Consider the following 14,860-nt stretch of genomic DNA (forward strand, 5'->3'; position numbering starts at 1 on the left):
ATTCTTCGACACGTGAATTGCAATACTGAGGTTTCATTTGTCTTTACTTCCTTATCCCTCATTAGGCAAGAGCCGTGTGATGTTTTTTTTTTATTTAACTTCGCATTTGTTTGGATGGTAAACAGCGCGCTTTTATTACCCCGCGAGTGCTGTACGTTTGCCGCTCAGGTAAAGAAAAACCAAACAACCAAAGTAATTCAATAGAGGGCACACAGACGTGATTATCTCGTGGATGTCTTATTACGCAATTTTTCTTCGAAACAATGAACAAATCATGAGAACCTTCGCGCACGATTATGGGACTGAAGTCATCGTTTACGTAAAGGCAAGAAATCGAGCCATCTTTGTTTTCTATTTATAGCAGCGTTTTTTCTCTCTGTTGCTAATCGAAGGAGCATAGAAGTATGTTAACTCAGCGCATCAATAGGAAGAAGTAGACGGGGACAATCAAGGGGAGAGCTGAAGTTTCGAATGTTTATTCAAACTATTTAAAGAAGTTTTTAGTTTCTCGAGGTTTTGCATATTAAGGAAACTACTTGTCTGGGATAGACACCACAGTTCTAGACAGAACTAGAAAACCCAGGCAGTTATTAACGTGCGTTTAATCCTAACTACGCCAGCGTTTTTTTTCTTTGCTTTCACTTTAAGTTTTCCCGCATGTTCAAAGCATTTTAAAGGGCATACATGAAATGACATCTTCGAATCTTCTAAATGACATCTTCGAATGTCAGTGAATTTTTCATTAACAACCCACGCCCATCGTATCAAGCCGACCAGATGCTTTATTAAGTATAAGCCTACTGTACAAACAAGTGAGCGGTGTCACCTATATTATTTGTTTTAGCGTGACGTGCACTCAAACGCTTTCTTGAAAAAGACAATAACATTGCGCTCCTCTTATGGGTTTAGTTTTCAGGGAGTTCTCGGGTATGCCCGAAGCACCCGCCAAGTCCTTCGTCGTGCTTCAATCAAAAGAGCGCTTCCGTTCGAAGATTTCATTCGAGACAGAACTGCCTCTCCAACACACAAAGCGTAGCCGGCGCCCACAAACTGCGTCTGCCGGGGCCACACAGTGTGAAGGCTGCTTGAGAATCACAAATGTCGAGAGACAGCTGGCGTGGACATGCAGCCACTGGGGACGATGCCACCGCCTTCACCACCTCGCAGTGTTTACCCATATCTGTGTGATGCGCGCTGCGTATATATAACTTGAAAGAATGCGTGAAGTATACGGTGGGGTACGTGCTTTTTCCCGCATCACCATCTTCGCGTATTCCAAGCATTAGCTCGTAAGAAGAAGGCGACAGCATGGCACCCGACGAAACGAGGTGCCATAAACGAACAGAATTAGGCCAATCGAAATGATTCCCTCGATCCCCCCCCCCCTTTTCTCTGCCTCCCTCCTCTTTCTCACTCAGTGGGTTGAGCGTGCAAAGGATAACATAACCATTATGCTGACCTTCTTTCATGTTGTAGATTTTCCTAAATACTCCTACGATTCCAAATACAAGAATGTAAAAAGACAGGCACATCTAAATACAGATTGAATTCCGGAAAGATTTCCCTCCCCGGTGCACGTGACGCGTTTCCGCAGCCTTGTCAGAACGTTTGCTGCCACAAAGCTACTCACATTTTCCTTCGTTTTCCCTGGTTTATCATCTTTTACCCTCGAATCATTGTTCGTATTTTCGTTTCTCATTCTTCTGGCAATGTTTGTTAGCTTCTACGACGGGAGGCCCGAGGGTGGTCTTTAGCTTATATAACAAGTATAGGGGGTGCAGGAGTGGCTGATATAGCACAGCCCGTGCTAAACGACGCCTCCCGCTAGCGTCCGATGCTCAGCGTATGCACGCACGCACGAGCTCTAAGCGCGCTTTGGGATTCAGGGCACGCAGCGGCCGTATACGCTTGCGAGAAAGCGGTCGCGTCTTCGGCCGTGCCCATATTTTTTGGTAGAGTCGTATTATGGGAAGTCGAGAGCTTATTACATAGGTAAGGGCGAGGAGTGCTTACGCATCTGTCGGTGAGAGGATTAAATTTGTACTTTTTTTCTCATTTATTTCTATTTTTCTCGCCCTTCTTCTTGTTTAGACTAGAGGACGTGAGAACGTGCACTCTTGGTGTGCTTCTTTCTTTACCTTCAAGTACACCATGTAGTGCTTCTATTTGGAACAAGGCCCAAAACATTGAATGCCATGAGAAAAAAAAAGAACTAGATTGATTTTTTGTGCATTTCACTTTAGTTCTCCTAAGCTGCCATTTAAGAGGTGGTTGTCTTATTTAAGTGAGAAAGGTATTATAAATATAAACAAATAAAAATGTTTACGTTGAAATGCCTCTGTTATATAATGAGAGCTAAATCATCTAAGTTCTATTTGCTATCTGCGGTAGAAGTGCGCAAAATATATGATTCGACTGATCGTATCTTCACCGAACAAACGACTGAAAGAAGGCGTTATAGCTTTTTACCGCAGAATTTCAACTTTTTGGCGACAGTTCAGGCGGAGCAGCTTAAAACGGGGAGGATGCCATCGCGTTCTGGAGCGCTTTTGTTTGTGCTTTCGTAAAAGCCGTGCATGTCGTGTCGTACTCGATGCCGCAAATGCAGACTGGCGTAAAATCAAGCATAAGCGCTTAGTTAAGCCCGGTGGCCAGGGTCTGCGGAACAAGGCTCGGTACAGCCCGGCCGAGCTGTTTTGGTTCTGCACGCGGTGCTTGTGTGCCTAGGGTTCATAGATTTGAAGCACACGAGTGGCGTTGGTATAAACGGTCGTACGGGATGTCAAAGTTTGTTCTAGGATGACGCGTGACGAGTTATAGCAGTGAAACGCACTTCACTCGGCTCAGCAAGTCTGAGCGAGAACTAAAGCCACCTAATCACAGATGACATCTGCTCGCATTCAGTTTACACACACATAAATATTATATTATTGGTTCGGGTTTTACGTTCCGAAACCGCAATATACTTGTGAGAAATGCCGTGGAGCACCCCAGAAAGTATCGGCCATCTTGTGTTTATAAACGTGTGCCCAAATCTAAGCAAGCGAGCCTTAAGAATTCGGCTTTTACCGAAATGGGATCGCCGCCATCGGGATTCGGTCCCACGACCTTCGGGCTGACAGTAAAACACCATAACGACTTGAACACGATGGCGCGCACACCCATGAAAAAGCAGCAGTTGCAACTGGACTTAATCATTGGGTGAGTGGATACGAGTATTTGGTTTAAAACAGAAGAACGAATGCGACAGATTGAGTGACATATATAACGAAGCAAGAAGACAGTGCATCGTCGCAGTTACTTCGACGTATCTTTCACCTCGAAAGACACATTGAAGCCAGTAACAAAAGCAGCCCGAAAAACGCGCTCGACGAACATGCGAGTGCGTGTCAATGAAATCGTACCTTGTAGACGTCGAGCTCTCCGCAGAACTGGTCGAACTGCGTGTACAGGGCGTTGAGCATGTTGATGACCATCATGGGGGTGGCCGTCGCGCAGATGGCCGTGAAACCCACGATGTCCGAGAAGAGCAGCGTCACTTGGTCATGCTGCTGCGCCTCCACCGATTCTCCTGCGCAGGAACAGAAGAGTGTGATGCCACGCGTAACTGTGTTTCGTGGGAATAATTTTTTTTTAAAAATAAATGTGTTTAAGGAGAGGTCGGGGCCGAAAAATGAAAGTGGCTTGTGACAGCGAAGCTTTCAAATACAATTGCATTCTGTGCTGTGGGTAGCATGCTTTAAACCACTAGCAATCATGCGCGTGAAATGTTTCCGAACTCTCTATGCACCCACTACGTGGTCATTAAAGAATACACGCAGTAATGTGTGTTCCCTTTGTAATTAATGGCCGGCTTTGAATTACGTAGTTGTTATGACAAGCACATGTTCTGACCGACTAAGATAGTGGCCGAAGGATGTTCCTTTCTCACTCTCCTCTTATTTCTATCTCTTTCCTTCCTATTATTCCCCCTTTTCCGCACCTCATGTTTAGCGTATCCAGCCTATCCAAGCTTGGTTTAACTTCCTGCTTTTACTTTACTAATTTCTCTCTCTCTCTTTCACATGTTTTTACACCCAGTTTCTTGTGCCACGCGATAATACAGCAATATTACGCATTTTCATCGCGAATGGTGTGTACAAAACGTGTGTGTTTGTAAAGCACGAACTTCGATTTCTCTGCATTTCTAGGCAGGGGTTGTTATTTTCACAGTATTTACAAACAGAGGCGCAGCTGTGTGGAAGAAAACCTGCTTGCCCCGCAAACAACGCGGGTTCAATCCTCACTGGGAGCCGGAAAGTTTCAATTTTTATTTTATTTGCATCTTTCTCAATTTTCGGGTCACGGAGAAGATGATGATCTCTGGCTCACAACCAACGACGCCGACGTAGGAATTTCTGCGAAACGAGCGAAACATATGACCAAAAATTTCCCTCAATAACCAACAGGGCTAACGATAATCGCCTCGGTGAATCAGCATAATTCTAATATTCCCGATTCTCCCATGAACTGTACCAGCGCGTGAGCGGCAATATATTGAAAAGCCTCAACCGACAAAGGGCCCAAGATCTTTTTTTTTCCCCTCTAAGTATGAACATGTAAGCGGGTTTAGCCGTATACAAAAAGGAAATGCGCCGATTTTGTAACTCTGCTGCTTGGTTTACGTACAAGAAAAAAAATTGCGTTAGACATATTGTGACGCGGTTGTTAAAGGTATTCGAGACGGAAGTAACGCGAATATTGTCGCAGGCATGCATGGAATTGATGCGGTCAGAAGAAAAAATGGTGGGCAAGCTCTTGCAAGCTCCGTTTTCACGGACAGATGTTGCTTGCGGCTTGTGAAAATACTCACTCGTTGAGCACGTTATAGTTTCTCCTGATCTTGTCGCGTTTGCTTTTCGTAGTTTACCAGTGGTCGCTTAAGGCATTCGCTTCGTTTCTCTTTCTTCTAAGTCTGCGTTTTTTTACATCGTTATAGGTGACTATATGGGTCAAGAATTGCGTTATGACGGTCATTAGAGAGGCTGCCATCGTTGTCGCGAGAAAACACTTAGCGCGCCATGGGATGCAGCTGCCGTCCGCCCTCAAATAAAGACTCACGCAACCTAGTCCTTTCCGCGCTGCTGCAGCTTGCATGCTGCGAAAAGGTTGAGATTTATAGCACTTCGACTACTATAATTACTTGGAGCTGGCCGACTTAGCGTGATGCCACAACCTTTCATTAGAGTTTCACAAGGTTGCACCAATAAAACGTGAATGTAACAGTCGTGTTGCGGCGTTACGTGTTTTTTTTTGTTGTTTTTTAACATTAGCCCTATTCTCTGAAGCTACATGTAAGGATGTCAATACTGAAAAAAAAGAGAAAGATAGTGACGACAGACTTCAATAAGTGATGGCTGAGTTGCATAAAAAGAAAAGAGAGGAGAGAGAAAGCAAGTGGGCAGGGAGATTAACCGGGCGCAATTCCTGTTTACCACCTTTCATCGGGAGAAGTGACGAAGGGGTTGAAAAGGAGACGGAAGAAAATAGAGACAGACAAATTTACACTCACGCTTGGGGGAGCTATACAAAAAAGGCAAGGATGTTGAGAGGAGCTAAGCACGCATGGCTACCCTGTGACGTGAAAGGATAAGCTTGAAGTGGTAGATGAGAACATTGAAAAACGTTAGAATTCTGTCCATCTCAGCTTCCTCTGTAATATATACATGCTTAAGAGTCCATCTTACAGTCTGCTGCAGGCGTTCCTATAGTAGGCTAGTGAACTTCAAGAAGCACTGCAGTACCTTTCTTCATAGCCTCGCACTTAGCAGAGAAACGAGGCTAAAGTCCCATAAGCATCCGTTCTCGAAAATCCCTGACATGTTTTGTAAAGCAGTTTAGTTTTGTAGCTCTAACCTGGTTTCTATGTGATGACAATGTACTTCATCGCAGTCGCATGAGAAAATTTGCTGCATTTATAACAGCCATTCTTTCTCTGACTGAACTGGCTGGATGTGCAATTTGTGACACTTGTGACATGAAAGCAAAGAAAGAAAGAAAAACAGGAGAAATTCTGGGTAATTCTCAGGCTTAAAGTGATGACAAGTCGTGGAATGGGAAATGTTTCTGAAACCGAACATGCAAAAAGGAAACATGTTTTTTGTGTTTCTTCTTTGATCTTTACAAGTTGCATGACTGTGCACATCACATAACTCAAAATAGGTGTCACTATAGAATTTGCTAAGGTCGTACGGAGAGCACGTTGGTTGTGAGATGCAGCTGCCATAAATAACTGTTCGAGGAAAAAAAAAAGTCCTCTCATGAAAACGACCGTAGCATAAGCTCGCACATACAGAGGAATTCAAACGTACACCTATCCGCACTTGAAAAGGGCCCACAACATAAATCCCACACAGCATGGCTGCTCTTGTACATAGTGTGTTGCACGGTCGTCACTCTCACACGTGACGGCTAAATGTGCAGCAAGACGGTTAGAGAGAAACTCGCTTATGTTACGCATTTACTTAAGATAAACAGTTGAAACATACTTTTCACCCGTACAAGGCTGCAGGTCCAAAAAGGCCTACTGGACCAGCGCGTAGCCAGTATCCCTGCTGTCTTGGAATAGAGACCCGCTTACTTGCTCACTCCCATTTTGCACCTTCCCCCGAATATTCGATAGTCTTTTTCACCACCAGTGATATCCCACTGCACAACAATGTCTCTTTACTTGCGGCACAGAATAAACTCGAAAGCATTTGTTCGATTGCTTGTTAAAACACCATTGTTAACAAGGCTGCCGTTCTTGATACCGAAAAGTCATTGCATTGTTTTTTTTTTAAAGTGTGATCAGCGTCCTCGTTTTTTATTCATTGATCCATCGCGACCAGACGGGCATCCGTTGCAACCGTGATTTATTTCAGAAAGACTATGCCCTATGTCTGATGTCACGTAAATCTGAACTCACCCAGCCACAGTTTGCGCGCCACCCTTGGTGGAAATATGAGGTGTAGAAGGTCGACGTTCTTTTGTCGCTCTTCCTCGACTGCCAGGTTCGCCTCCTGGATGGAGGCGCGTATCTTGTCCATTCGCCGCTTGAGGCCGTCCTGGGCGCGGCTCTGCTCCTCCACGAGCAGGATGTCGCGCGTGGCGTCGTGCACCGGCACGTCCGAAATGTAGAGGCCGCGGCGCAGCATGGCCGACAGGCCACCGTCCACCACGGGTGAGCCCAGGAACAGCAGTGCGCGGGACTCCGGACAGTGGACCATCTGGCCTTTGATTTCCATGCCCTGAAAACGAGAGGCGGTCAGACAGAGATGCCGTGTGGTCAAGAATATGACTGAAAAACCTAGAACAAAGCAGCAAGTTTTGTACTATCCCGGCATCAACACAGTGAATAGTGATGAGGAATTATGACGTTTCGACAGAGATATTCAGAACTGAAATTGCTTTATCGAAAATATTTCATCAAAAAAACTTGCATCGCAGAGACAAAACCTTATTGTATCTCCCCACGTACTGATCGTTGTTTTAACATCAGAATACCACACCAGATCAAATGTCCACACTTATTCATAGTTCATCTGTTTCATAAGTGAATAGTGTTACTCTTCGTGTCAGCATGTCTGCTGTGTAAATGAAGATGAGTGTTGCTCAACACTCCGACCCCCTGCTGCATCGCCTTCGAGCAAAGCCACATAACTTGTTGAATAAAGAACATTGGGAAGGTCACTCACACACTCACTCACTCCCTCACTCCCTCACTTCGAAGAATTTGGATAAAAAACTGGTACATTTTGCACAAGCCTTAACACAGCGCTTAAAATATACACACAGTATAATTGGCTAACAGATGGTGTATGTACATTAAAATCACAAGCACAAACAAGTGCCATAAAAGCAACAAACGGGGAATACCCGTGATGCCCATGTTCAATTAGTGCATTGCCCTGTCAATGTGTTAAGTCACAAGAAGATGCATAAACATGCAGCGACATGTTGCGAAACATATCAAGTCAAGCGAGCTTCATGCGCATTCTATCATGCTATCAGCACGACAATATGGATGACAGATGAGGACGCTCTAGTCGACTGCCAGAGGTACATAACTCTGTGTTGCGTCTGACGATGCGCACATGCATTGATTTAGTGGATATAAAGCAAGGCTTAAATAGCAATGGTTTATCTCCCATTTCCATTTTCATAATATTACTAACGACAATCACCGCAAAAGAAGAAAAAATAGTAATTGAGTGCTATCAACTTTCAATCAGCGGGATTGGTTGAATACATTTACACTAATTTTATATTAGCGTTGATTGATAAGCTAGTCTACGTTTTTCGAAAACAAAATCTTCAACAAGACTTGTATACAGCAGCGTGAAACCACTATATTACATAAACGGCAACCTTAGTGCTACCACTTCCTTCCAGCGTTTCCAGTGGTGGCATGCTGTAACTAAGTATTGAAATACATCAACACAGAGGGACCCATGGGGCACTAAAGACCTTAAACAGGCGCTTTTGATGCTGAAAAAATCTAAGACAATTTTATGCGCCGCTGAAGCAGTTTCATGAACGCCAGAGCTTGTATTCATTGACATTTTGTTAGGCTCAAAGTTTTCTGATCAGTGAAAATGCCGTCCTCTCATGTCACACAAATCGGTGAAGGTAGCTGGCTATTAGATAATAAAATTTCCGAACTAAAAGCTTTGAATAAAACCTCGGGGCCAATACTCTTAAGAAGAACTCTTCCCAGAGTTTGCCGCAAGCAGTAAACTCTAGTCAACCCTAACGTGTTTTTGTAACTAGCGAAGGTATATCCCCAGTAATGAGAAGCATCCGAACTGGAAATTTTCGTGAATTCGACCAAGTCACATTGGGTTACCGTCAACAATACCCACGTTACACAGAAAAAGCAAGCGTGGTTTCGACCAACCACGGTTGACCACGTTGAACCGCGGTTAGCGTCAACCACGGTTCGCCGATGTTACACAGCGCGAAAGCATCCTCGGTTAAGGTGGCTAACGCCATCTGGCGTAAAACAATCAACAGAGCCACTTTCTTGCGTATATATGCTCCGATTAAATTCAGCAGCAACCAGCAGGCAAAAATGTCATATGTGACCCCTAGTATATTTATGTACTTTCTTGTACTTGTTGTTCAGATTGTCTATCTTCTTCCGGACTTGCTTTGGCGCGTCAGGCGGAAGGTCGGCGTTCAACTCGGCTGTAATTGCCGCGTACACGTTTGCATTGCGCGACATGCTCCGCATACCCCTCAAATCGTTCTCCCAGATCATTATCAGGCTTGCGTGGTTCGTGCCGTCCAGCTCGTCCATTTTTCACGCGCGCTCGCCGGCATGCACACATCGGTGGTGAGCGACGCCATATTCTCGGTTATTTGCCGAACCGAGTTTGAAAAGCTCGGTTTCTTAAAGCCACGCTTAGCGCCATAACCGCAGTTTCGTGTGCCGTGTAAAATCAGCGAACCACGGTTAACGTAACCGCGGTTAGCGTAACCGTGGTTTAGGCTGCCTGGGTAACAAAGGGTGAATCCACTCGCTCACCTTGTATCTTTCGTGTTTGATGGCATCATCGCGCACCTGCAGCAGGAACGGCAGGTTGATGTTGGCCACCACGTGATCGAAGCGCATCTCTACCTGGGGCTGGACGAACGTGAACAGTGCTGGCAGCGTGCTGGCTCGGCTGCGGCCGCCGAAGATACGCGCCAGCCCCATGCCGAGCTGCGTCAGCTTCAGCTGCCGATCGCACATGAAGTGGAAAGGGAACGCACGACAGAAGGTCGCCACCGACACGGCCAGGTCCTCCGGGTTTGCGCTGGACACGGGCGCTGCCGCCACGCCTCCGGCCGGCGCAGAAAGCGTCAGCCCTGGGCTCCCTTCCGGCTGGAGGACGAGCGTAGCCAGCGGCGCCTTGGAGCCGGCGACGCTGACGCGCACGCTGAGATTGAAGAGCTGCAAGGCGAGCCGGCGCAGCGTACCCGCCAGCAGCCTGAGCAGCGGCTCGCCTCTGGACGCACACTGGAGCACGAGTCGGCCGTGCTCCTCGCGCACTCCGCTGAGGCGGCCTCCCCGCAGCGGCAGGTGTGCATGCTCGAGGACCACGTGTAGCGACTCGAGGTTGACGAGGAAGTCGGCCAACGAGCCGCCCAGGAAGCGCAACGCGTTGCCGTGCCAGTCCAGGGTGGACGAAGCGTGCGCCTCGCCGGCGCTCTCAAGGACGGCGTCTAGGGCCAGCCCTAAGACCAAGCATGTCAGTCAGCTATAGAGGAATTGATCGTGAAACACGTCGCGCAAGGTTTTTCGTGTCTGTAGTTTGGTAACCTGCAGAGGGGTCACCCATCATCGGAGGTGAAGATTCATCACAGCGCTACCCTCTCCCCCCATTAAGTTCCAGCATGAGGCAGACTGGTTATGCGTCAACAGCGGAAAACTTCATCGCGTGGTGTCATTCTTGAAACGAAATGACACTACTCCGTTTCCTTGTCTTGTCTTTGAACGGACGCGTCCGCGTGTTCGAAAAAAAAATGTTCTCACATCAAAAACGAAGTGGCCATTTTGTCAAATGCGCTGAAAGTGCCGTCCACTTTTGCAGAGTGCGAGCGGCCTGCTCTGCTCTGCGAGGAAACGCCTTACGGTAGCTGCTGATACCGGTGTTGTGTGCATGCGTAGCTTAACAAATACGAAAAAGAGTTTTTCATGATAGCCGACAATAAGAATCACCAGACGTGCACTATACGTAGCGTCGCTTGCAGTCTCGCTTCACCGCGACGCCGAAGACTGACTCGAACGGGCTGGCAACGTAAGCCTGCTAAAAATGGTGCACGCCTACTGAGTGTTTGACCCGTCATTTATTTTACACCGTCATTCGAAGAGCCTGGAATACAGTGAGGGCATTTGTCATTTGTAAATTTTTATCATCAACAAAGTGAACTAACACGTTGTGTTCGCTGTTAGTATCTTCTGAAACATTTGCAAACATATGTATACTTCTTGTCACCCGTGCTGACGAGACAAATGGAATGTGTTATCAACGGACGCGCTTTTTTTCACACGCAGCTAGACAGTGTCTCAGATGAGGTGTACATTTGGCAAAATAAAAGAAGCTATGTACGCAGGCATGGTCGTTTGTTAGGCGGCGCATACTCCAGTATACAATATCACGTACTCAGCAATCACCACAATGTGTCGCCTCTTAGGGAGTATTCGACGCCGTTGGCTCTACACAGCGGTGGATGACAGTGTACAGTCGTCAGCAAGCCCAGTACGAACGCTCCGACCTGGACTAGTTTGACTGATGCCAGTCACGAAGCGCTGGGCGCTGTTGCTCAGATTGTACCTTGGCGTGCTAGGATAGTATGTAGACATCAAGGTGCTTGGTAGACACGTATAGGTAACAGCAACAGAACCCATAGCTATGCGGCGCTAGCGTCAATGAAACTGTTTCTGAACACGTGGCGGAGCGTGCACGTTAGGTTTGCTGACGACTGTGCATCTAGTCTCTCTTTCCAGGCTGAAGTAAAGCAGTCAGAAAGACACGAAGAGGACAATCGGTTGACAATAATTTACGTTAAATTGAAGCTTTGCTTTTTCGCGTACTGATTGCATTGAAGCAGGCTCTAGCACTCCGAGGTTGGTGTGATCCATCTTTCGATTGAGTTCAACCTATGTAAACGGGAAATATACGGGATTGATTTAACTTCTAAAACGATACTAAAAAGTGAGGCACGAAGTCCTTTACAAACCCCCTTTGTGATTTGAAGCACGAAATGTGACGTGTTAACACGCAACTAGCTTATAAGTCACGATAGCACACAAGATGATACAGCACAGAGGAAGTTTAACAAGTACACTACCAGCATCAACAAGTAGCTCGACAAAACTGCTGTGCATGCCGTCGCATTTAATTTGTGATTTTGTGCATTGGAAAATGCTCGGCTCAGTAATGAGCACCATTCTGTACATGTAATGTAAGCCTCAACACTCGCCTCTCTTCATATGCCACAGCGCGTGACTTGTAAGGAGGCTATACTTAAATCTAACGAAGTTTTGGAACTATGAAGCCTGGCCGTAAATGAGCGTACGTTGAAGATAGGAGTCATAGTTTTTTTTTCCTACAAGATTATCTCTATACTTTCAAAAGCTTTTTCAAGTTTTATTGCCTTAAGTACACTAACTCATGTCGTACCTGAGGGGCTAAATGTGTTTCAATCATGGAGGAGGCGTTATTCCGGAAAATCGAGAGGTCTGTAATCTAGTCTTTCTTCGTACTTTTAGGTGTGCAAGAGGGCAGCTAAAGATTGGATTATAAAGTTAGTGGATTAGTAATGGCCGACAGGGTCCGGGATTACGCTCACTAAGCAATGGAAAACAAGCCTTACGGCCGAGTTTCCTTGAGCAAGTGAAAGAGCTTGCCGGGATTATCACCTGTAATTGTGGCCACCTCTTGCGCCAGTCGGAGCAGGAAGTGAATCTGGGTGTCACCATCTTCGACCGCAGTCACACTGTCGTCGTCTCGCAGCTCATCGTGCAGTAGCGACGCCTCGTGGGCGTTGAGCCCGTCGTCCATTGCCCGCCTGCATGCAGACAAGTTGGTCACGTGCAATCGTCGTAGGTTTCCTCAATGAAGGACGCGAGCTATTGCTGTTTACGACTTCCTTCACTAACCATCGATAATCCAGCTCACCGTGTATATTTAACGGTGCCTAGTTATTCGCGTTATAAGTGTGGATCACTTCGGGGGCCTGGCCTGTCGTCGCATGTCATCGATTGACATCACACTCACCCTCAACGAAATCGGTCAAAAGAGGGCGTTACAGGTCGTCCGCACAAAAATAGGTTAAGAGATGTTGCCGCTGCATCACAAGTGGAGGTATCGTATCTCGCTATGGCCACCGAGCATTCTGCACGTTGGAAAGAGCGATATTATCGCTGATCTTTCGAATATGTTGTTAAAAAGCTACAGTCATATGCATACAGTCTATCACTAAATTCGTTGTCAACTCCCAACTTCCAACGTCACTCTATATGAACGCTGATTTCTTCGGTATACATTACCAACTGTTAGCCTATAGTATCCTGCTCTTTCAAATCATCCTGCTCATGTGCAGTGCAATCTCAGTGCACGTTAAAGATGATCAAATGACCGAAGATACCAGAGCCCGCTACTATGGAGTCCTCCATATTCATATTATGGTTATGGGGCGGTAAACCCCAGATAATATTGCGATAGCAATTACGTAGATAGTCTCAACAGGTTTTTGCCGTCGCCGTGAAGTCCCGTGTAAAGTCCTAATTGATAAAATCCGCCAGGGCATATCAAGCAGAGATCAGACTAATCGGCTTACCTGCCTCACGTGGTATGCACATGTAATAAGATCCCCCCGCCTGGCAGACCGGCCATCGCGTGCTCAAGCAGTGAGGAAACACTCCACCCGTCTATAACGAACTTAAAGAGAAGTGAGTGGTGGGACTTGAACAGCAACTGTGATTTTACGGGTGCGGTCACCATCACTGGCATGCGCATTATCTCGCCAGCCATCAGCGGGCAGCTCGTCTACAACTCTACGGGTTGCACTCAAAACGTGAAGAGACTGTACGAAAAGTGACTTTGGAGCGGCCGCACTCTCAAACGCCAGCATTTTGTTGAGTTTCGTGATATCGTATCCAAAAGAGTCAGCTGCCAGCCTCACTTCATATAACATAACAATTTGCCGCTATCGCATTCACTGCTTAATCCTTGTGGTGACATAGACTTTTTTTCTACTTTTAATATTATTATGTTCCCAATCATTCGTGCTACTGATAATGCTCTTGAAGTTCTAGCGAGGCTACACCTAACTTAGTTAAATCTTGGTAACTCTTTTACCTTACTCTAAGTGAGACTAGCGAAATAAAAAGTTGGCAACACTTTTCGTGCTTTTTTTACTACACTTGGTGTTTTCATTGTACTTCATGCACTGATCTCAAAGCTCTATCTTGCATTCCCCAACCTACGGTCCTAATTCGAGCTTATATTCGATCTGTTAAAGAACTATGAACAGCAGTATCATTCGCCCTCAAAGGCGGCGGCACTTTCTCGTCTGTTTTTTTTTTCTGAACTTACGAAAGATAGAAAAATAAAATCTGGCCGGAAGATTTAAAACTTCCGATTGTTTACTTTCGTGGTAGTTTCGAAGCAACGTTAACAAGACGCGTAGGTTGTTGGAGCTTGCGAGAACAATGCCAGCTAGGCTTCCGTATTTTTTTTTTTTTGCGACAGCTGCCGAAAAGTTTGAACGCTGTGATTTGTGCGAAAGGCTTTCAGTTCTGCGGTCGTGCCATTTATATTGTATAAACAACAATATACGTCACAAAGAGAGGAAAAAAAGGATGGAGCGGTCGGCGCGCGAGTTATTTCGCCCCCTTAATATAACGAAGCTTTTTTCTATCGCGTGCCTCCATATGCGCAATCAAATCAGTTTCACGCGTGCTCTGACTTAAACCGGATGCAAAACTCGATTTCCTGCCGGCAGCTGCCAAAAGAGAACGCGCGAAGCAGCCATTTCTCAAATGAAGCTTACTTGGCACTCTATTCTTTATTAATTTTTGTTGGCATGTGACGACAAATGCGGTTATGTGGACAGAGACAGCGAATCTTCCGCCGGAATGCATTCACCCGAGAAGTTAGTTGGCTGACGTACGAGGCAGCTCCGTTTCTTTTTATCTAGTTTTTTTTCCTTTTCATAAGGGAAACACGAGACGTGCAATAATGTCAATGTCGCCGTCGTTGTCGTGTTTTCTTCTCATTGCTGTTGTTTTACTCGTTTGTTCTTTGTTGTTGTTGTCTTTTTAAGAAGCGCTCGCTCATTCCAAAGAGAA

The 14,860-nt window shown here is 46.0% G+C and overlaps 1 protein-coding gene across 1 annotated transcript in view; it reads right to left on the reverse strand.

Moving 5' to 3' along the window:
* Gycalpha99B (guanylate cyclase 1 soluble subunit alpha 2) overlaps positions 1 to 14,860 on the reverse strand; it is a 135,865-nt gene that overhangs the window by 27,117 nt on the left and 93,888 nt on the right. Inside the window, exons 3-6 of the mRNA XM_075878658.1 lie at positions 12,428 to 12,576; positions 9,548 to 10,239; positions 6,947 to 7,268; positions 3,405 to 3,571 (exon numbers count right to left, since the gene is read on the reverse strand). Of these exons, the coding sequence (XP_075734773.1) occupies positions 3,405 to 3,571; positions 6,947 to 7,268; positions 9,548 to 10,239; positions 12,428 to 12,576 (1,330 nt within the window). The remainder of the gene's footprint in view (positions 1 to 3,404; positions 3,572 to 6,946; positions 7,269 to 9,547; positions 10,240 to 12,427; positions 12,577 to 14,860) is intronic.

Source organism: Rhipicephalus microplus, chromosome 2 (genome assembly GCF_043290135.1).
Source record: "Rhipicephalus microplus isolate Deutch F79 chromosome 2, USDA_Rmic, whole genome shotgun sequence".
In the NCBI taxonomy this organism is placed as follows: domain Eukaryota; kingdom Metazoa; phylum Arthropoda; class Arachnida; order Ixodida; family Ixodidae; genus Rhipicephalus; species Rhipicephalus microplus.